The sequence below is a fragment of the Echiichthys vipera genome (assembly GCF_963691815.1).
Source record: "Echiichthys vipera genome assembly, chromosome: 9".
Classification (NCBI taxonomy): Eukaryota; Metazoa; Chordata; class Actinopteri; order Perciformes; family Trachinidae; genus Echiichthys; species Echiichthys vipera.
The window spans coordinates 23,733,412-23,755,456 of NC_139834.1; the positions used below are offsets into that span (position 1 = coordinate 23,733,412).

Below are 22,045 nucleotides of genomic sequence, written 5' to 3' on the forward strand. Positions count from 1 at the left end.
ACACACCTGGACACACATCTGCATGAACACACAAGCACACTCACACACGCGCACTTAAATACACATGCAAACCTCCCGACACATGCCTACTTTAGTCAGCTAACATTGACACTCACGCACACACGCACGCACGCACGCACGCACACATGCACGCATTCACGCATTCACGCATTCACGCATGCACACACACACACACACAAACACACACACACACACAAACAAAGTGCAGCTGCATGCAGGAGTTCAGACGCAGGAATTTATAATGAGCTGCTTTAAATGATTTATGTCTTTTGCTGGCACTCACAGATGCCTCCAGATGGATAGACAGACAGACAGCACCTACACTGAAAAAAATTAACTGAAATACCATGCTTTGGGTTAAAAGGACCAATTCACTAAGGTTAGGTTACGATGATATCCACATGGTTGAGGGTTAGGAAATGACAATGGTCATGCTTAAGAAAAAACAACACTGACTTCTGGTAGGAAATAGAAAATGAACAGTGGTCTCCTATGTTAAAGTCCAGTTTTTTTGACACTTAATTTCCGCCGCCACTATAGGCTTTGTTACTTTACCATTAATACATGCTCTTTATTGCTGAGACGACCGAGGCTGTCGTTTTTCTTGGGAGAACATTCTGGTCCTATCAGTCAGTCAACCACCTGTCAGCTGAGAGAAGTTGTTTAAGGACACATCAGACACATCTGCTCCATCACTGATCTCTCACACATATTCTTGCATGTCCACACAGTTTTAATCTTACTCCTCCTCCTACCGCGAAACACACTTAGACGCCACTGACATCCACCCCTATCACACATGCATACACCAAAGGGAAGGATTATGTTGGAAATAAAAGGACAAGAGGAGAGAAAGAGGGAGAGCGGTGGTAGATGGGAAGGGAGAGACTGGCCGTAGGAGGTTTTTAGAAGGCTGACTGGGTGCTGTCCCTCTGTGATAAGGCTGTTTGAGGTGGAGGTGATATGACTCATTCACACTCTTATACCTCTGCAAACAGGTCTGCGCTGTCTGGCTGGCTTCCTGGGTGGATAGATGTCTTATCTGCTTTTTCCTCTTGAAGACTGCAGACACCCTTTGGTGCAATGGCCTCAATATCACGTCTGCCTTATGGGGTTGTTTAAGTCATCAAAGGAATCTCTTCAAGGCAGAAAATTAAAATGTTAAATCAATTAATCAAACTCGTAAGCAGCTCACTCTTCCCCTCTGAGAAAAGTCGGGAAGTTAGTACGTCTAACTTTCCACTTTTCTTTTTAATCTTTATCTTAAATACACCCATAATTAACCAAACAATGCCTCATATTTACTTTATATATCCATTGCCACAACTATTCTGTTATTTTCATAGTAGTTAATGTTATGTTCAGTCTTTGCAGTCAACAAAAAGTGATACACTAAAACTAAAATATGTACATAAGGACGCTTTTTTGTGTATTTAATGTTTGGAAAGTCAAGGATCATGGATACTGGATCTCCGGTTTTAATTTGTATCTACACTAAAGGACTTTGTTATAATGTTCATTATTATATACCAGGGTTTTCAATCTTTATGTGTTGTTTGTATTGTTGATCTCCAGCATCATTTTCAATTTAGTGCTATATGATCTGTTTCACGGTCTTTCCCTGCTCAGTATTTAACATAACAGAGAAAGCACAGAATATATGTCATTAACTTAGCAAACTCTAAGTGTTAAAAAAATCACTGTATAGTAGCTGAAAAGGGCAAAACTTAGTTTACCAAACTGTTTCTTCTTGGTATTGATGTAAAGTGGCAGAGAACAAGAGGATGTCTGTGTGACAAGCAAGTAAACAAATACACAAATGACCATTCACGTGCAGTGATGTGTTTGTTTACAGTGTGTACTGATATAACATCATCTCATTAAAAATATATGGAGGTTCCATCATCCACCCTCATTCTTCTGACCTCTATCTCTTTCTCTTTGGTCTTTCCATCTTTTCTCCTGTTTCTTTTGAGAGCTCCCTTTCTCACTTTCTTTGCCCTCTTGATCAGTCAATTCAATTTGCATTTTCTTTTTCCAAATGCTTCAAAACGCTTTATGAGTTCGGACTTTTTCATCCATTCATCCATCTGTTCATTGCACACTATCTCATGGTATTGTTTTTCTGTCCGACTCAAATCTATTGATCTAGTAGCACAGGGTAAGGCCGATGCTTTAAATCACAAGTTGTGTACACACAAACACACACACACACACACACACACACACACACACACACACACACACACACACACACACACACACACACACACACACACACACACACACACACACACACACACACACACATACACACACACACACACTTGAAATAAATTGACAACTAAATTCCTGCATGTTACATTACATTACCTATCTAACTGTCTATCTGTCTGTGCATAAACCTATAGTTACACACACACACACACACACACACACACACACACACACACACACACACACACACACACACACACACACACACACACACACCGTACACACACACACACACAAACACACATACACACACACACAGAGTTCACATAGAGGCTGTGATCATATTGGAATAGGCTCAAAATGCTGAGGCAGATTTTAATTAAGAAACATGCATTATGGTGTGATAGTGGTCAATACAATCGACCCGTTGGGGTTATTCAGTGAAGGGAGGTAATAGATGAATGGCACTGGTGAGGTGTGTGCGTGTGTGTGTGGATGAAACAAACGATAGACACAGGGGTGTGTTTATGTGGGAGTCTGTGGCAACAGTGTCGCCTGAGATGGCATGATAACAACAGGATTTATGAAATTGGAACGGATGTTGGAGTGTGTGTGTATGAGTGTTTGTGTGTTGGTGCACAGCCTCAGAAGTGAGAGGTGAGCGTGTTTTATGACTTTCTCTTGGCCAAGAACTTGCTGATGGTAATCATGCTGAGACAGACATTTATGTGTGTGTGTGTGTCTGTGTGTGTGTGTGTGTGTGTGTGTGTGTGTGTGTGTGTGTGTGTGTGTGTGTGTGTGTGTGTGTGTGTGTGTGTGTGTGTGTGTGTGTGTGTGTGTGTAGTCCATTCATCAGGACAAAGAAGGGAATGAACTGTCAGGTGAGGTGCTATTAGGTCTTGAATAAAGGAGGAGTCTTTCTCTGTGTCTTTAGATGTTACATTTCAAGGCTCAGACTCGTCTCTTTGTTTTAGTGACGTGTGTGCCAGAAGCATTAGTGGGATATAGGTAATGAATGAGAAATGCACTAATGAAAAAAAAATGCTTTAGGCGTTAAATGAATATTTATTCTTTCATTTTCTTCTTATTTAGCTCGGGAGGAAACCGTGACTACACATAGACGGTTATATGTTTAAGAAAATCAGAGGGGACAAAATTTCAGCGATACAAGAACAAGGGTGTTTATAGCCACCATTTCCTCCTGTTTGGCAGCATGAGTAATACAAATCAACTGAAGATTAAAACCACTGAGGCCACTTGTTATGCTGTTTCCTTTGTACAACGGACACTGGATAAGTACGGACAAAGTTACAGAAAGCGGCATCAGATTTGGTTGAGTTTTCTGCAGCTGACAAATATAAATAATTTAACAGTGAACCAACTGTCAGGGCAGCACTCTTAAACGAACAAAGTCATTGTATACAAAGAAAGTGTTTATTAAGTAAATGTGTAATAACAATGGTAACCGGAGTTTTCAACATGCTTCGTATCAATTTTGTTATTTATTGGCTTTTATTAACGCTGATAATTCAGTGTCATTAAAAACGTAAGCATCTTATCTGTCAAAGTGTTCTCAATCTGTCAAAGTCCTCTCTTATTTTGATGCCATCAATCTCACTGTAGGTGCAGAAAGGCAGGTTTACCCACCTTTTAATGATAGCATAAATCTTAATCAGTCATGATTATAGTACAGCTGCGTCAACACTAACCATGGCTCCATTCTATAAGTGTCCCGGTGAGCCAGCAAGACCAGGACTCTGAAACTGAAGCAGATAAATAGAACACAGCCATCACTGATTTTATTATTTATTTATTTTTCTTGATAATTAAACGTGGGCTGGTTTTGCCTCCACTGAGCCCTCAGACCGTTCCCTAATACGTGAAATACAACTTGTTTTTCACCGCCACATTCACTAACATGCATACAAGGCCAGACTGGCTATAAAAACAACAGAGAAGCATTCCTCGGAGGAGAGTCTTTATGTTATTGTCATTATGATAACAATACATATGGGTTGTAAATCTAAAGACAAGTATTATTATCTTTCCTGTATTATGCCCTTTCTCCCTTTAAGTATCTTTTTGAGGTTTTAAACTTTTATTTTTACATAATTTTCTATGAAAGTTTTTCCTAGGATAAAATACGATGTATTTAAAATAAGGTCACTGCACTTTTGTCCAGCAGAAACTTTTATTTGTTCTCTGATCCACTGTAGTTGCTCCATTTATTCTTTACTTTCCTGACATTCAGTCATCCTTTATAATTGGGTTAAGTTTGTTTAAGCTCTACTTGCCTGAGTTCCTGAGTGAATACAACCTCATGTGTAAATGCTCTATCTTTCTGAGGATCAGATTTAGACCTTGAGAGGAAGGACATTTTTTTGAAAAGTGAGGACATTTGGCCGGTGTTCACCTCTACAAAAGGGCTTTTTTAGTGTAACGACTTACAAGGTTAAGCATTAGAATAAGGTTAGTGTCGACATGTAGTTGTGGTCAAGGTTATGGTTAGAGGCCACAGGCAGTGCATGAATGCATTATGTCAATGGATGTCCTCACATGCACGTTGAAAGAATAAAAATGTGTGTGTGTGTGTGTGTGTGTGTGTGTGTGTGTGTGTGTGTGTTTCCATAATTAGCTGTAGAATCTCAGTACTTCATCATGGGAATACTTCCTGGAGCGTCCTGCCTCTGCGTGGAATATTGATCAGTACATTAGTCTGCTGCCATGACTGTGAGCAGCCAGACAAACTGTTCACTCACTGGAGTCACTCTGCATAAGAGCCTCCACTCAATGACTGACAGTCATGATGAATGTGAAACATACAGTGTGTTCCCTCTCCACAGGGCCGGCCCAACAATTTTGATGGCTATAAACAAGATTTTTTGTTTATAGCCCAAAAACATGCAAGCCCTGTCCCAGCAGACCTGCTCATGTTACAATTCACATATTGGCAGTTCTCATAGACTATATTGTTCGTCATTATGAATTTAATATTTATGGTCACATTTAGTATTTGCTGGTGTGACCCTCCACAGAGCTACAAATATTTTCCAGTGAGTAATTTGGGGAAAATTCATGACCATCCCTCCACCTCAAATAACCCTATTTTGTTATAGTCCCACTAAAGGTAGAATTTGAGGGGGGAAAAAGCAAAGGGTGACCTTTTCCAACCATTACTGTAATGATATGACTGGGCAAACCGTGACTCTCAACTTTCTCTCGTCAGGAAAAAAGCAAATTACCACCTTCAAACTTCGGTCTGCTATCATCAAGTCAGTGGTAATTACAAGTTGTCAAAACAAAACTGCATGCTACTGATTAAAACAGCATTGCTTATCAACTCATTATTTCATGTTATAAATCCACTTCCTGTCATGGGACATCTTCCTTTCTACAGTAGCTAGCTTGCTAGCTTCCTTGCTACAGATATGGAAAATGAAGGGGAAAAAACAACTGCCATGGTGAATGAAAATGGCGGCATCTGGTTAGAGCCAAACTTAATATTATAGCCCCACCTCCATTAAATTCAATTTGTTTACTAAGCTAAGTGAAAGACTTTCCTTGTGAGAAAATAATTTATAGCCAACAAATGTTTGAATCAGGAAGTACAGACGATCAAAGTTAAGAAACAGGGAGCCACTTCACAAATTAGCTTCATTTCTTAGCGATGATTCAGGAAAACTAACTTATTTAACACACAATAAATGTACTGTAGCTATGTTAAGTTATGCTGAGAGAGGTGTCAATCAATCACAGTCTGTTCAGGAGTCCTTAGGAGACATCTACTCAGCGAAATAAGTGGGTGTCTTGGAGCATTAATAAAGGCAACATTAATTAGCATGATCACACACACACAATTTTAGTTTCTTTAGTTGTCCTCATCTCTCCTTGATTTGTATTCTGTTTTTTTATTTACTTTTGAAAATATTGTTCCATAAATTCTACATTGGAATCAAGAAGCACCGCCGCAAAGATTCCAATTTGTGCTGCCTCTGGGCACGCACCGTTGGAGCTCATTAACTATGTCAGAAAATCCAGACTCACCAATCAAATTGTACTATCTGTTATGGGCGGACGTAACAGATGACGACAGTGCTGATCTGTCGAAGTCGGCTAGATACATCACCTTGGTTGATTGGTCGTAGTTGGTGTTAGTGCTATCCAATTGCGAGCAGTGGTATTTTTAAATGCTTGTGTTGGTGCCGTCCCTTGAGTTGGTCAGGCCTATTGGTCATTGCCAGACCCTACATCCAGATTGATGTGGGTTCACTGTTAATCAGTTTGCAACACTACATCCATCTTATCCTCATCCTCAGCCTGCATTTCTTCAGCACTCTTGATGTTGTTGTGTGTTTTCCTCTCTTTCTCTCCCTCCTTCGCTCCTCACTTTGCCCTGAAAGGCAGCACACCATGTTGATAGACAGGTCTATTAAAAGCTGTGTACACATCGCTGTGCGGAGGTGCATATGGATTCTGCAGGGGCACGTCAGGTTGTGTAATGCATGACATGTGGGTATTTTTGTGTGTATACAGTCTCGGCATTAATGTGTGTGTGTAGCCTGCTCCCATGAGAGAGAAGGTAAGCTGCTCAGGCCCAACCACACCACCACACCACAAACATCTTCTAATGCCTGCGGCGGGCTTCATTTACTTTACATTACATGTGACATTTCCAGGCTATCTGAGCCAATTACGACTCATGGCGAGTTAATTCAACCCCACTTTGATGTAATAAAGGCACCTGAAACCATGGCATACTTTTATTTCTATGATAAAATCCTACCACTGCCCAATGAAAATCTAAGTGACTGTAGATTTTGGAAGCAGAGAGAGAGAGAGAGAGAGAGAGAGAGAGAGAGAGAGAGAGAGAGAGAGAGAGAGAGAGAGAGAGAGAGAGAGAGAGGAGAGAGAGAGAGAGAGAGAGAGAGAGAGAGAGAGAGAGAGGAGAGAGAGAGAGAGAGAGAGAGAGAGAGAGAGAGAGAGAGAGAGAGAGAGAGATTTTTTTGATTTTGAATCAACTTTATTTTTCGTTCATTTTTTCAAAAACATAACGATATATTATATTCAATTCTTTACACTCTTACTCTTAGAGTAAATAAATTAGTGAAAGAATAAATAAATAAATAAATAAATACTTGATTCACATGAGCACATCTCCAAACTGCAGTGTGTGGTTTTCACAGAACACAACGCCTGATTAAAACACCAAACCTGCTGAAAGGAGTCCAGATCTCCTGCTGCGTTAAAATACTTAAAATCAATGAGGAGTCTGGACTTCATCATATAATAAACACAGTCACAGGTTCAACAATAAAACCATCCTCACCTTTCTCCTCCGGCTAAAATACACAGCCATCTTGGCCTGCCCTAAAACAAAGTTTAAAAGCTGGCATTTGTTCTTGTGTTGGCGTGTGTATTTAAAACCTAGGATAAAAAGCTGCTTGGTAAAAACCTCCCCACATTTGGTAAAAACATTTTGTAAAAACAGAAACAAGGGTAAAAGACGAAGACACTCTTAAAAACAGTGAAACACAGTCTCTCTTTGGTCGCAGTAGGGGACACTTGTCCTCTACTGCAGGGTTTATGGTGGACACAAAGGAGTTTACTGCGATTACTCCATGGAGGAGTCGCCAGTGAATGTCTGCATGTCTTTTGGAGAGTGGAGGCTTGTAGAAGGACCTCCACTCTGGTCTGGCTGCAGGAGCCAGTTGCAGATAACTCCTCCATGGAGTGTCAGGTCTTCTGTCCAGTTTTGTCTTGTTTATTGCTTTTACCAGTATTCTGTAAAATGTTTTTCCTGTTGTACCATCCAGTGGTGCAGGGTGTGTGTAATCCATTAAAAACCCAGAGCAGTCTTTAAAATCCGGTGCCAGGAAAATGGCAGGAAAGGATTGTCATCTTTCACTGCTGGATAAAAGGAGGAGTTTAAAAGCAGGCGGTCGTGTCCCGTGAGTCTCTCTCTCCAGTGTTGCAGGAGTTTCTGTGTGACCCTCACTGATGTCTAGTCCCAGCTGGGCAGCGAGTCTGGAGGGGTCATCCATCTGGGGCCCAGTCAGCGCCACCACCTGCCCCAGGAGTAACAACCCCCCCAGTCTGCAGTCTCGTAGTTAGATTCGTACCTGCCCAGCTGGGAAGGTCCAGACGGGTCCCCCACAGGACCGGCTCCTGAAGGATCCAGTAAAGGGAGTCTGCGTTATCTCTCCTCTCCTTCTTCAGCAGGCTCCACACTCTAAAAACACTTTTATAAAAAGCAGGCAAAGGAGATGTGCTCATGTTTGGTATGTTCATTAAAAACAAATTAAAATCATGACCAAGGCCTTTAAAACCCTGCAGAATGCAGCGGGACAGGGGTCTCCACAGAGTGTCCTTTGGCCCGGTCAGCAGTCCTTTGAATAAACTGGAGGCGGAAAGCCGCTCCCCTGCTGGCCAGATGGACCAGGCCTTGCCCCCCCTCTTCTTTAGGTAAAAAAAGGACACTCTGTGGGACCCAGTGTAACTTGTCCCAAATAAAATCAACTAAAACCGACTGAACTTTTGACAGGAGAGAAACTGGAGGATCGACGCAGGCCAGCCGGTGCCACAAGGAGGATGAGACCAGGTTGTTGGCTATTAAGGTTCGGCCTCTATATGACATCTTTGGGAGGAGCCACCTCCACTTCTCCAGCCGACCTTTCACCTTCTCCAGGACATTGTCCCAGTTTTTATTTTTATTGGTCTCATCCCCCAGGAAGACTCCAAGATATCTGAAACCTCCCTTTTTCCACTGTAGGCCACCAGGCAGCCTGAGCCGACCCCCCAGCTCTCCCCCAGCCATCAGAGCCTCGCTTTTCCCCCAGTTCACCCTAGCAGATGAAATAAAACCAAAGTCTTTTACAGTGTTAGTTAAAAAGTCAATATCTGTTTGTGATTTAACTAAAACAACGAGATCATCCGCGTACACAGACAATTTAAAAGACACAGGACACTGGGGGAAACACACACCTGTCAGTTTAGCTCTGAGTTTGTGGAGCAGAGGCTCGATGGCGATCGAATATAACATCCCAGAGAGAGAGCAGCCCTGCCTCACCCCTCTCTGGATCTCAAACGGTGCGCCCAGTCCGCCGTTAATTTTCAGAACACTTGCAATGTCACTATAGAGAACCCGGACCATGGCTATGAAACCAGGGTTGAACCCAAAAGCAGCCAGAGTCTGCCACAGGTACTGGTGTTCAACCCGGTCAAAAGCCTTTTCCTGGTCTATTGAAATCAGACCAGTCTCTATACCCAATGAACTGGAGAGCTCCAAAACGTCTCGAATTAAAGTGACGTTGTCACTGATAAGCCTGCCGGGCACACAGTAGGTCTGGTCAGGGTGGATGATGGACGCCATCACCTCCCTCAGTCTAAGGGCCAGAGCTTTGGACAGGATCTTATAATCCGTGCACAGCAATGAGACCGGCCTCCAGTTTTTAAGCTCCTGCAGGTCTCCCTTTTTTGGCAGCAGGGTTATTGCGGCCCTCCTGCAGCTCAGGGGCAGTCTGCCGGTCTTTAGACTTTCGTTTAGGACCTCTAGCAGATCTGGTCCTAGGGTGGACCAGAAGGACTTGTAAAAATCTGCAGGAAGGCCGTCCATGCCTGGAGCTCTGCCGCTCTGCAGGCTCATGGTGGCAGTGTGGAGCTCCTGCAGCGTCACCTCTGCTGCCAACTCCCTGTTGTCAGCCTCGCTGACCTGAGGGAGACCGCTGAGGAAGCTGCTGCACACATTTGGATTATTTGTCCACTCACTCTTAAAGAGGTCTCTGTAGAAACCGGCAGCATACTTCCTAATCTCAGATGAGTCTGAGACTTGGGAGCAGCTACCCGTACGTAAAGAGTGAATGGTCTTCCTTTGTCCATTTTTCCGCTCCAGCCCAAAGAAGAAGCGAGATGGGGCGTCCATCTGTGTGATGTTCATGAACCTAGACCTGACCAGAGCCCCCTGTGCTGAGACTCCCAGCAGGTTGGCTATGGCCGACTTCTTTGACTTGAGGGAGTCTAAAAGCCCTCGGTTTGCTGTGGAGTCTGCTAAGGTCTGCAGCTCCACCACCTGCGACTCCAGATCTTTCATGGACCGGGTTAAGTCTGTAGTGACACCACAAGTGAACTGCTGGCAGAGTTGCTTTATCTGGGTCTTACCAAAGTCCCACCACTGTTGTATGTTAGTGAAGGCAGGCCTGCTCTCTCTGTGGGACTCCCAAAAAAACTTAAAAGCAGTTCTAAAAGCCTGGTCATCTAAAAGGGCCGTGTTAAAATGCCAATAGGCGCTCTTAAAACGGATGTTTTTGATAAAAACATGACAGGAGACTAAAAAATGATCACTAAAACCCACAGGCTGAATAAAACACCTCTTAAAAATATTTAAATTGTGTTTAAAACAATAAAAGCGGTCCAGTCTGGCCAGAGATAAAACCCCCTCCCTACTGTGGCTCCAGGTGTACTGTCTGTGCTGACTGTTAAAAACCCTCCACACATCACTCAGCTCATGGTTCTCCATAAGTTGTTTGAGTGTGCGAGATGAAGGAGGGTGTGGCTCAGGATGGTTCCTGTCCAGGGCTGGATTTATTGTGCAATTAAAATCCCCCCCTAAAAACATAAAACCATCATCCTCACAATTTTTAACACAGTCACTTAAAATGTTTAAAAACGCTACCCTGTCCACTGCATTAGTGGGAGTGTAGACATTTAAAAACACAAGTTTTACGTTTTCAAAGACAGCTTTAACTTTCAATAAAACACCTGGAACGACTTCATCAATAGTAAAAGAAAAAGGTAAAAAGCTCTGAGCAAATAAAATCCCCACTCCTCCACTCAGACTGGACCTGTGACTTAAAACCACCTCCCCTTTAAAAGCCCTCTTCCAGTCACTTTCATTGTCTACAGTGCTGTGAGTTTCTTGAACAAACATGACATCAATTCTTTTAGTCTCCATCAGTTTAAAAAGGGTGGCTCTTTTAAAATCAGACCTGGCACCGTTCAGGTTTAAGGTGCTGATGTTAAAATCACACATGGATAAAAAAAGAACAACAGTAAAAAGAGCAGTCAGTAAAAGAAAAAAACATCTAACAATCCTCTTCATCATTGACGATTTGAGCTCTCACCTTCAGTATTAACTTTTTTAATCTAAATATTTCTTGCTCGGTTAAAATTTCCTCTCCATAGCTCTTCCTGGTGAGCGGCTTGGCTGAACTAATAAAAAGGTGCAGGTCGGGAAAGAACTCACCTACATTAGTCAGCCTGGCTCCTTTCGTTTGTTCTAGGAAAGCTTTAATTTTCTCGGGAGAGTAGTGAGACTGAGGGTCCAGCTGAGTCAGGAGGAGATCACTCTCTGACTCAGTGGACCTCTGTGAACTCGTTTTCTTTACTTTACTGTTTATTTTTCCACTTTCAATGTTCTTTCTTTTCTGAGATATTTTGAGGAGATCGTCTTCTGACAGATCCTCCTCCATCATTTCTTCACACATATCGTTTGTCGTATTGTTTATTGGTTCATTAGTCGCAACCACGGGGACCGGCGCCGCGGGAGGATTCTCCGCGACGGACGGCCCCACCGGAGCAGAAAAAACCGGCCTTGCGACAACAACGGGGGTGCCCCACACGGTAACCGGGGCAGGGGTGACATCCGCGGGTGGATCTCCCCCCGGAGCCGCAGCCGCAGCAGCAACGGGCGGATCCCCACCCGGAGCCGCAGTCGCAGCAGCAACGGGCGGTCCTCCACCCGGAGCCGCAGCCGCAGCAACAGGCGGACCTCCGCCCGGAGCCGCCGCCGCAGCAACGGGTGGACCTCCACCCGAAGCCGCAGCCGCAGCAACGGGGGGACCCCCACCCGGAGCCGCAGCCGCAGCAACGGGCGGACCTCCACCCGGAGCCGCAGCCGCAGCAACGGGCGGACCCCCACCAGGAGCCGCAGCCGCAGCAACGGGCGGACCCCCACCCGGAGCAGCAGCAGCAGCAACGGCCGGACCCTCACCCGGAGCCGCAGCAGCAGCACCGGGCGGACCGCCCGCCGGAGCCGCAGCAGCAGCACCGGGCGGACCACCCGCCGGAGCCGCAGCAGCAGCACCGGGCGGACCTCCCCCCGCAGCAGCCCGCTGCGCTCCGCAGTCCTTCGGACAGGACCGGACCAAGTGCCCCTCGCCCCCACAACCAAAACATTTCATCGTTTCCGATGAAACAAAGACGACATAATTAAAACCATCAATTTTGAACGAGAAAGACAGGTTCAGATCGGTGTTTCTTTCTTTTAAAACCATATAAACCTGTCTCCTGTGACAAACAACATGTTTTAATTTCAGGGATTTACATCCCAGCGAAACCATTCTGATAGGTGAGACTATCTGTCCATATTTCGACAGCTCCCTCCCCAACAATTCATTTTTTATGAACGGGGGAGCGTTTGAAATCATGATTTTCGTGGCCGGGTTGACGAGAGGGGAGACGGGAGTGAAGGTGTCTCTGATAACCACTCCCCTCTCCACCACCTCGCCAACCTTAGCCGTGCTATCTAAAAACATGACAATGGCCCCGTTCATGCGTGAGGCAGACCTAACACTGTCGTACCCCACCACCTCACCTACAGCTAGTCCAGCTTCCTCCACTGAACACTGCACTGCGGGGAAAAGCTTAATCGCATGCTTGCGAGTAAGCTTTTCAAAGTCGCAGGCAGAGCCTCAGCGGCCGGCATTATGCCGCAGGCAGCACGCTGCCCCTCCAAACAATTACACACACACGTTCACACACAAACACAAAAACAACCCTTACACCCAAAAAAGACAAACAAACAACTCATAAACACACTCACACCGACGAAAAAGGAAATGGCTTTTCACAAACTTACGAAATTTGAAACAAAAACCAAACGCTCTCAGCTCCACCATTCACTCGCACCCAGCACACTCACTCCCAGCATGCACTCCGAGAGAGAGAGAGAGAGAGAGAGAGAGAGATACACTCAGATACAGGAGAATGAGGTGTACAGGTAAACATTTCAACTGTGCAGGATTGATAATTTCTTACCTTTTATTGTGTTCAGGAAAGTACTATTAGTCATAGCATATTGTATAGAATTGCAGGAAATGCGACAAACCTTGTGCAATAAAGTCGAACATGGGCTAAGTCACTAGTGTTTGTTTCAGCCCAACTTCACAATACAGTATGTGCTATACAATGTATTGTTTTCACCTGCAGTACATAAACCATGAATTTGCAGTACTAATGTAGTGAGACTAGAACCATTGCAACCCCCCCCCCAAAAAAAAAAGAAAAAAAAGAAATATAAATTAGAAAGTTATTGGGATGTGGTTTTTATTGTGTTGAGTGAAATGCAAAGGGAAAATGTCTGCGAATCACACCTCAAGTTTTCTGCGTGAAACGGCATTAACACCTGTTCCGAGATCTGAATATTTTATGTTGACAGCTGGTGGGCTGTGTGTGTGTGTGTGTGTGTGTGTGTGTGTGTGTGTGTGTCTGTGTGTGTCTGTGTGTGTGTGTGTGTGTGTGTGTGTGAGTGCGTTTGTATCCATGTCACACTTAGCGTGCAACAGCCACAGGAAATAGCTCACTGTCATAGAGGCCCAAAGTGTCAGACTTCCTTATTTTCTCTCGCCTGGTGACAGAACAGTGGCTTCTTTTCAAAGGTTAGTGTTTGTTTGTGTTTGTGTCGGGTTTACAGGGGCGACAGTGAGTGTGCGAGAGTGAGATAAAGCCTCCAGTCAAAGGAGAAAGTGTACAGATGAGGGTATGCATACTGTTTGTATTATCCGCTTTCACAACAATATTAGACTACAACAAAAAAATAACTTGTAAGTGCTCTATCCTGTGTAATTCAAGCCATGGAACACAGGATAACCACATTAGGTTGCTCAGTTGACGTCCTTTTAGCTGTTTTCTTGATTACTGAAATTAGAATTTTCTGAATAAAGAGTAGCAGAAAAAAACAAATGGGATAGAGGGATGGAAGGAAAGGTGACTGCAAATATGTCCTCCTCCATGCTGTTTTAACTCTTTGATTGGACCTCCACTCTCGGTCCTCCCACCTCCTCTACACTCCCCTCTTGGTGTCTCCGGGCTACTTAATGACAAATTAGATTAGAGTCACAGTGAACACTGCTCTGTGCAACATCCACTCCTCGAGGTGCACAATATGGGCTAATCATACTCCTTTTTGACAACTTTGCTATTTTGACAGATATTGCATCTGTCTTTCAATCATTCATCTACTTTGCTAACCTCTTAAAGTCAGTAGATATAACATTAAAGAGATTCAAGCAAAAGGCAGTTTACAAATTATTTTAAATGTCATGGTCTCGACTCAACTCGGCGTGGCTTTACAGGGCTATGTCTCTGTAAATTTTTATTTTTAGACATCAGTATTCTGAAAGTATTTTTCATGTAAGAGAAGGAATCTTTTGTCACAGATGTTACTTTCATTCTGTCGGTGGTGTTGGGTTTTTCTTCTGGTACTCCGGCTCATATCACCGGCTGTCTGGATCAGTGGCGATTGTTTTCAGACTGCAAGGGAAGCTCAGCTTCCCCTATAATGTCACCAAAAAAAAACAAAACAAGTGGTGAAATATATACTGCTGTGTGTACATTTCATTGACTAAATACGTGTTAGAAAGCCTTCATCTTTTGTTCAGAATCAGCTACTTATCACAGGTAACCTGTGCAACTTCATCCCCACAGCCCCACAGCGCTTTACACAGTTGGACGCTTAAATTCTAATGACTACAAATGGGAAGCGTAGCGGTTAGTCCACTGCAGCCGAACTTGACGGTCATTGGATAAATGCTGGGCTGATTCAAATTGGCACACCTTACATTTACAAAATTCGGACAAAAGGAGAATAAAAGAGTGGGATCAGCGGTAGATTAATATAATTGTATTTTATGCTGGTCACATTTATAAATTAAAACATGAGAAATGGTTTTACATACCATGACTGTCAGACCTATTGGCCGTATCTTCGGGTTTGCTGGTTAATGCAAGTCACTGTCGACGGGAACATCCTCCATTGTGATGCCTGATAGTGCAACATCACCTATTATGGCACATATACTCTCATCCATCTCTGTGACAGAGAATTCCCCTTGACCCCCTCCCCTTGCAGTCATCTATTGCCTTGCTTTGGCGAGACATTCTTTTAAATCCATTTTCATATCAAACCATTTTTTTTAATTTAAGTGACAATACGGCATTAATGGCATCCGTTATTTTCTACCTGTCCTCAGCTTCATCAGGCTCTGTAACTCCATTGCTGACGCTGCTGAAAAGTATGGACCTTCCTTTGTAGATTTCTGAAAGCAGGACTTCAATCTCCGAGCTTGTCAAGTCCTTTTTTTTACTCTTTGTTACCATTTTCATGAATGAACATTCCCGGGCATATGGGGCAGGACATTTACGCACAGGTGCTATTCATGTGAAAGATAAATTAAAATCTCGATTAAAGAGTCCTGACTACTTCTTCTGGTTGCCAGGTGAGCTCCAAGAAGTGTAGTACACACACTCCACAGTAGTGCACCAAAGGCAAAACAGGTAGATGTAGATTATAGCTTGATTTATTTTTTACATCGGCATCCTGATAAATAGAAGTACTTTGGTGAGTCCAGAGGAATCTAGATTGATAGATTCACTTTATTGTCTACCTCAGTGGAAGGTACATACAATACACATAACACAACACAACTATTTGTAATTTTCTGCAATTTTGAATTGTTTTCAAATCTGTTTTTCTTTCTTTCAAGCCATTAAAATTAATTGTGTGATTTATGCATAAACCATGCAGAGTGCAGAGTCAGCATTATTTGAGATTGTCAGCGTTTATTTTCCTCTTTTCAGAAAACACATTTGCAGCAACTTATTTTTGTAATAACTTGCACTGGCCTCAAGACTTTTGTGAACCGAAAACAGTGGTATTAGGGGTATAACTTCACATGTACTCTAATGCTTACAGTTACTATGCAAGCAAGCAAGATGGGGCGATGCACTGACTGTACTGTTACGTTAGCAAGGCAAACCAAAGATACGAAGAGGCGACAATCCATTGACTCGCAGTCGCAAAGTGGAGTCACCGCCATTTTGGACTGAACGAACGGCTTGCATTAACAACAGAGATACGTAAAATTTGATGTGTACCAAACATCATGGAAAGTGCCTTACATGTGAAAAACTAATGGCAATAAACTTTACTCTTATTCTATTACAGCTTGTTTTTAATTTTCTCTTCTCTATTATTATTGTAATTATTATAAACTTGGCGAGGAAAGAACACAAGTTTACCTGATGCTTGTACTGCAACTCACGCTTGATATTCATGATAGTTTCTCTTCATCTTCTCATCAAAGTTGAATAAAAACTCTTGATCAAAGTTTGGCTTTGTGCTGGAGCACTGTGAGTGCACATATTATATCACCTGATTGTATTATTACATTGTATTGACAATGTTTCTTGTTGCCCTGTTTAGAGGTTATTTTGCTGGAATTGTTGCATGGACTTGGCCTGGACTGTTATGCACGCTGTATAATATATCTATATCTATATATAGATATGGATACAAGATATATATCCCGGTATGATGTCCAAACCAGGACAAATAAACCCAAAACTATCCGTAAGGCTAGATGCCACTCAAGGTAATTTGTGGAACTGTCTCTTTGAACAAACCCTGAGCAACGTGATTCTTCCTCACCTGTTAAGAACAGGACTCCTGTGTGTAAGCTATTCACTGGGTTTAACCAAAGTGAAGCAGAAGTAGCTGTGCAGTTGCTTAAGCTTGACATGATGAGAGCTGAAGAGCTGCCTGGATTAAAAAACTGCTGACTCCACTCCCTCTCCATCTCCTCCGAGCTCTTTCCCATCTCTCCATCCCTCGCTGTATCCCTCATTCATTCAAGTGTCTCTTGTGATATAAAGCAGAGGGATAGACAGGGACTCATTAAAATCAGCCCCCAACCCTGTTCCCTTTCTCCCTATCTACCTTTCTTCATCTCCCTCTCGCCATCTTCATCAGATGTAATTACGGCAGCACAACGTGGGAGGAGCCTGCACAGCAAAATTATACTTTCAAATCTCCTTCCGCTTCAGCTATTCAAGGAACGAGACCTACATTTTCAAGATGATCAGAGAGAGAACAGAAAAATGGGGGTAACGACAGAAATCAAGAAAAATGGGAAAGTGTAGGGGGATGTGAAGAAGAGAAAAAGGGGAAACGAAATGCAGAGAGGAGAGGAAAGACAGCTACAAAGAGAATATGTTGAGGAGAAAAGGGGGATGTCAGGCTGTAGCTGTGGCTATAGCCGCTGAGTTAACAGAACATGGGATCAGTAATGCTGTCAAGCTAGAAAATGCCAGACAGCAAAGCAGGCTGGGACAGCACAGTGGGAGGAAGTGCTTAGTTAGGATACGTGACTGATGCAGACATTTTTTCTCTACATCTTTCCCTCAAATTCAAGGAGTGCACTTGTCCTTTAGCAAAAAAAGGGGGAGGAAGGGGGCAGCGGGTGGAGTGATACAGTATGTTTGCGCATTGCATTGTGGGAAGAAAAGGGGATGGGAGAAACGCTTGAAACGTGCACAGATTTACTAGCCTTGCTCTGGTTGCAGAGGAGCCAAAATGACTCTGGTGGATGCAATGCTACAGTAGGACAGACAGGACGAGAGCAGGTTGACACAGTTCAGAGAGGAGCTGTGTGTTTTTTGCAGTCGGGAGAAATTAGAGATCCAAGCAAGGTCCGGACACAAGGGATTATCAGCTATCTGGAGAAAGAAGAGAAGGCAGGAGGAAGACATGGAAAAGAGGAGGAGGAGGGGTGATGTGTTTTTTTATTTTTAGAAGCTGAGGGATGTTTCGTATACATTTCATTTGACTGTGTTTTTCTTATTATATTGTGTCTCGCTTGTGTTACTTGACTTCTCTGTGTGTGTGTGTGTGCGTGTGTGTGTGTGTGTGTGTGTACCTGTGTTCCCATGTGGATTTATGTATGTGTGTTTGTATGTCTGTGAGAGATGTGATGCTTTTTCACTCAGGTTGCGGTTTCAGCTCAGCAATCACTCAGCGCTGCAGTCAATTTGTGGTTGATTTACCTCTCTCTCCCTCTATTTCTGGTTGATTACAACTATTCTCTCTGCACTTCTGTTTTCCATGGGAAGAAAGATGGACCATATTCTATGTTTAGCCATCCAAATGCACTCTCTCTATCATTTGCAGCTTTGAAGTCGGCTGAATGAATTCAGTGTCCATGTGCAGACACTGGTGTACCCGGTCTGAGTCAGCGATGATATTGAAAGTAATGAATAGCAATCAGCTTTGAAAGGGAAAATCAGTTCAGCATAATGATATTTTATAAATATACTGTCTTCTATTCTTCTTTTGTTTTATATGCATTCTTTACCTAAGATGCTAAGACTTTTCTTACATCGCAGAAGGAAACAGCAGTCATAACCTCTCCACTGACCCAGTCTGTAAAAATGTATGTTGTGCCGCTAAGCATTGTTCAAACCCACAGTACCTTATTTTAAACTTCCATTTGTGATCCCAAAGATACCAAATACATCAAGCTAAATTTGGGTAATATATGTATAAGATGATGCACAATACATATGTACAGTCATTAAAACAGAAGAACTAAAATGATTTGTCTCGGAACATTTTAAATAACACCAAATCTGTCTGTTTTTTTGTCTGCAGGTCCAGGAGTGGCTGTGTCTGAATTGTCAGATGCAGAGAGCTCTTGGCATTGATATGACCACGCCTCGCTCTAAAAGCCAACAGCAAATCCACTCTCCGTCCCACCAAGCCAAACCCATCGTCCAGCCTCAGCAGCCTGCACCTCAGCCAATACAGCCGGCAGCAGCAGCACAGCCCAAACCTTTGGCACAGAGTCAGCCCATCCAGCATCCTCAGCAGCAGCCTCCGCCTCAGTCTCAGCCCTACGGCCAGACTCAGCCCTACGGCCAGACTCAGCCCTACGGCCAAACTCCACCCTACAGCCAGACTCAACCCTACTCCCAGTCCCAGCCATACTCCCAGTCCCAGCAATATCCCCAGTCTCAGCCTCAGTCATTCCCTGCGTCCAAGCCAGGGTCCCAGACTCAGCCTCTTACCTCCCAAGGCTTGCAAAGACAACCAGGCCCTGGCGGCCCCCAGACTCAGACTGGGTCCTTTCAGCAGGGCATGAGGTCCGACCCATATTCCCAGAGAGGTCCCGGTGCTCCAGGAGCTGTTGGAGGTCCCGCAGGAGGCCCCAACCAGCCTGGGGGTCCAAGGATTCCCCACCCTGGTGCTGTGCCCCTCCCCGGATTGACCAAGGCTCCATCCCAGCCTGATTTGGGTCGCGGTTCTCCGATGCACCAGTCTATGGCGCGACACCATGACCAGACCAGAAGCGCTGGGTCCTCTCCAGCCCACAGACCTCAGAGTCAGGCACCTCCTCCTGCCCAGGACGGCCTGACCAAACTGTTTGGCTTCGGAGCATCGTTGCTAAATCAGGCGAGTACCCTGATCAATGTTGACCCTCTACCCACCTCTTCCACCCAGCCAAGCCCTGCTCGAGGCAAGGTAGTGTTCAGTAATGCAACTCCTGACAGCAGGCAACAACAACAACAAGGAGCCCCTGGCACTAAACAATTCAGTATGGCTGGTCCTCATGCTTCAACTCATATGGGGGGTCCTCATGCTCCAACTCAAATGGGGGGCCCCCATGCACCGAGTCAAATGGGTGGCACTTACGCACCTAGTCCAATGGGTGGCACTCACGCACCTAGTCAAATGGGTGGCCCTCATGCACCTGGTCAAATGGGTGGCCCTCATGCATCGAGTCAAATGGGTGGCCCTCATATGCCGAGCCAAACAGGAGGCCCTTATCCACCAAGCCAAATGGGGGGTCATCATATGCAGAGCCAAATGGGAGGCCCTCATCCTCCGAGCCAAATGGGAGGGCCTCATGCTCAGAACAAAATGGGAGGCCCCCAAATGGGAGGTCCCCAAATCGGTGGACCACATGCACATACCCAGAAGCAGCAGACCATGCCCCATCAACAAGGAATGCCACATCAGCAGTCGCCTGCGCATCATCAAAAAGGGCCGCAGGGACAGCATCAGCAAACACCTGCTCATCTGCAGAAAACGCTGCAGAAGCAGGAGCCTATGGCAGCTCCTGTGGCTGCTCCAGAGCCTGTGAAGCCTAAAGTGAACTGTCCTCTTTGTAAAACGGAACTGAACATCGGCAGGTCCGACCCGCCCAATTACAACACCTGTACGCAGTGTCACAGCCAAGTGTGTAACCTGTGTGGCTTCAACCCTACTCCACATCTGGTGGAGGTAAGTGTTACACAAACATGCAGTACAGTGTACACACACAATCTCTCAAACAAAGATACATGCACATTTGTATTCTAGCAAGCAAACATGTTTCACAACATATTGTTGTACACAGCGCTGTTTTAGGGGGGAAAAATGTAATTTCCTGTTTGTATGCACTGTCGTTTGGGTAGCTATGTTGCCCACTTTTAAATGCTGTCCTGCTGCTTTCTTGTTTGGTAATCCTCTCAGAAAGATGCTTAAGATCCTGAAAGCTTCTTCTTGGCCAGGTACCATCCCCTCTGATTAAGGGGAAACAAAAAAGTATCCTCTCTGACAAACTAGCAGCCATATTTTTCCTGGCAAACCACGCCATTATAAATCTAACTATCTTTTTATTTCGGTATATAGAAATATCCCACAGCTGGTGAGCATTGAGGAGTTTAAGCTCAAGTTCTTTTTCAAAAGCAGACATTCAAATCTGTACAGTAGAAGATAATCCACATTGTTCATGGTGAGCACAGTTACTGTCTTCTTTAAACATACAATATGGGATATCTCTGTCAAAAGACTGACTTTTTGATGAATTTGTGATGTAGCGTAGGATCATTGGAGTAGTTGTCTTTATTGTCAACATTTTTTGCTGGTTAAAATCTATCTGATGGTTAGCAAAATAGCTTAGTTTAGCCAGCAGCCAGCAAGCTGCTACAGTGCTGCATGAGCAAGCTGAAGTTACCCGTTTTTCTAGCCAGATCAGCCCCGGGAGTCTGCATGAATTAGTTTGATGTTATCCACTCAAAATAATATTTTCCTGCATAAGCTATTTCCTCCAAGTTAGCAAGCAAGCTAAGATTAACCAGCTAAAACCATAATATGACAATATATTTCACATTATCAGTGTCTCTAGGATTTTTTCAGTGCCAGGGAAAAGGATTTCTTGTACTCCCGCTGCCATGAGATTACTTCGCTAGGAGAAGGGCAGACAGCCGCTTTGGAGACAGACTAGAGACCTTTTCAGGGCTCCAGACTGTGACCAAATGGTCGCGTTTTTCTACCAAAATTTGAGAGTGTGCAACTGACTTTTATGTCTAGTCGCACATGCGCAACCAGATGTCTTGCCATATTAATAGGTAAGGGCGCACTCACACTGTCCATCCGTACCGTGCCCCAGGACGTTTAACGGCTAAAGTCTAGTTCTTTTGACCAGTGTGAGTGCAACCGTACCGCTCCTATGCGCGGAACGCTTGCCGTCCACGGCCCGTTTTGGAGAGGTGGGCTTTTGTAAAGTATGTTTGCACATGTACGAGCACGAGTGTGCGCACGTGTATGAGCATGAGGCCTACGGCGGTTCTGACGTCATTTTATGTGCGCCTGTTCGGACATAGAAAAACGGACCATATGCGGACATTTAAAACAATGGCGACAAAGGTTCCCGTGGATGTGCAGTGTTTACTGCAGATTTAGTCGGACAAAAATATTCATAAAACAAAAACTCCA

The 22,045-nt window shown here is 44.2% G+C and overlaps 1 protein-coding gene across 1 annotated transcript in view; it reads left to right on the plus strand.

The window, feature by feature from the left end:
* Positions 1-22,045, plus strand: part of bsna (bassoon presynaptic cytomatrix protein a) — a gene marked incomplete at both ends in the record, with an annotated part of 144,735 nt that overhangs the window by 49,520 nt on the left and 73,170 nt on the right. The window contains one exon of the mRNA XM_083920968.1: positions 18,938-20,569. Coding sequence (XP_083777094.1) covers positions 18,938-20,569 — 1,632 coding nt within the window. The remainder of the gene's footprint in view (positions 1-18,937; positions 20,570-22,045) is intronic.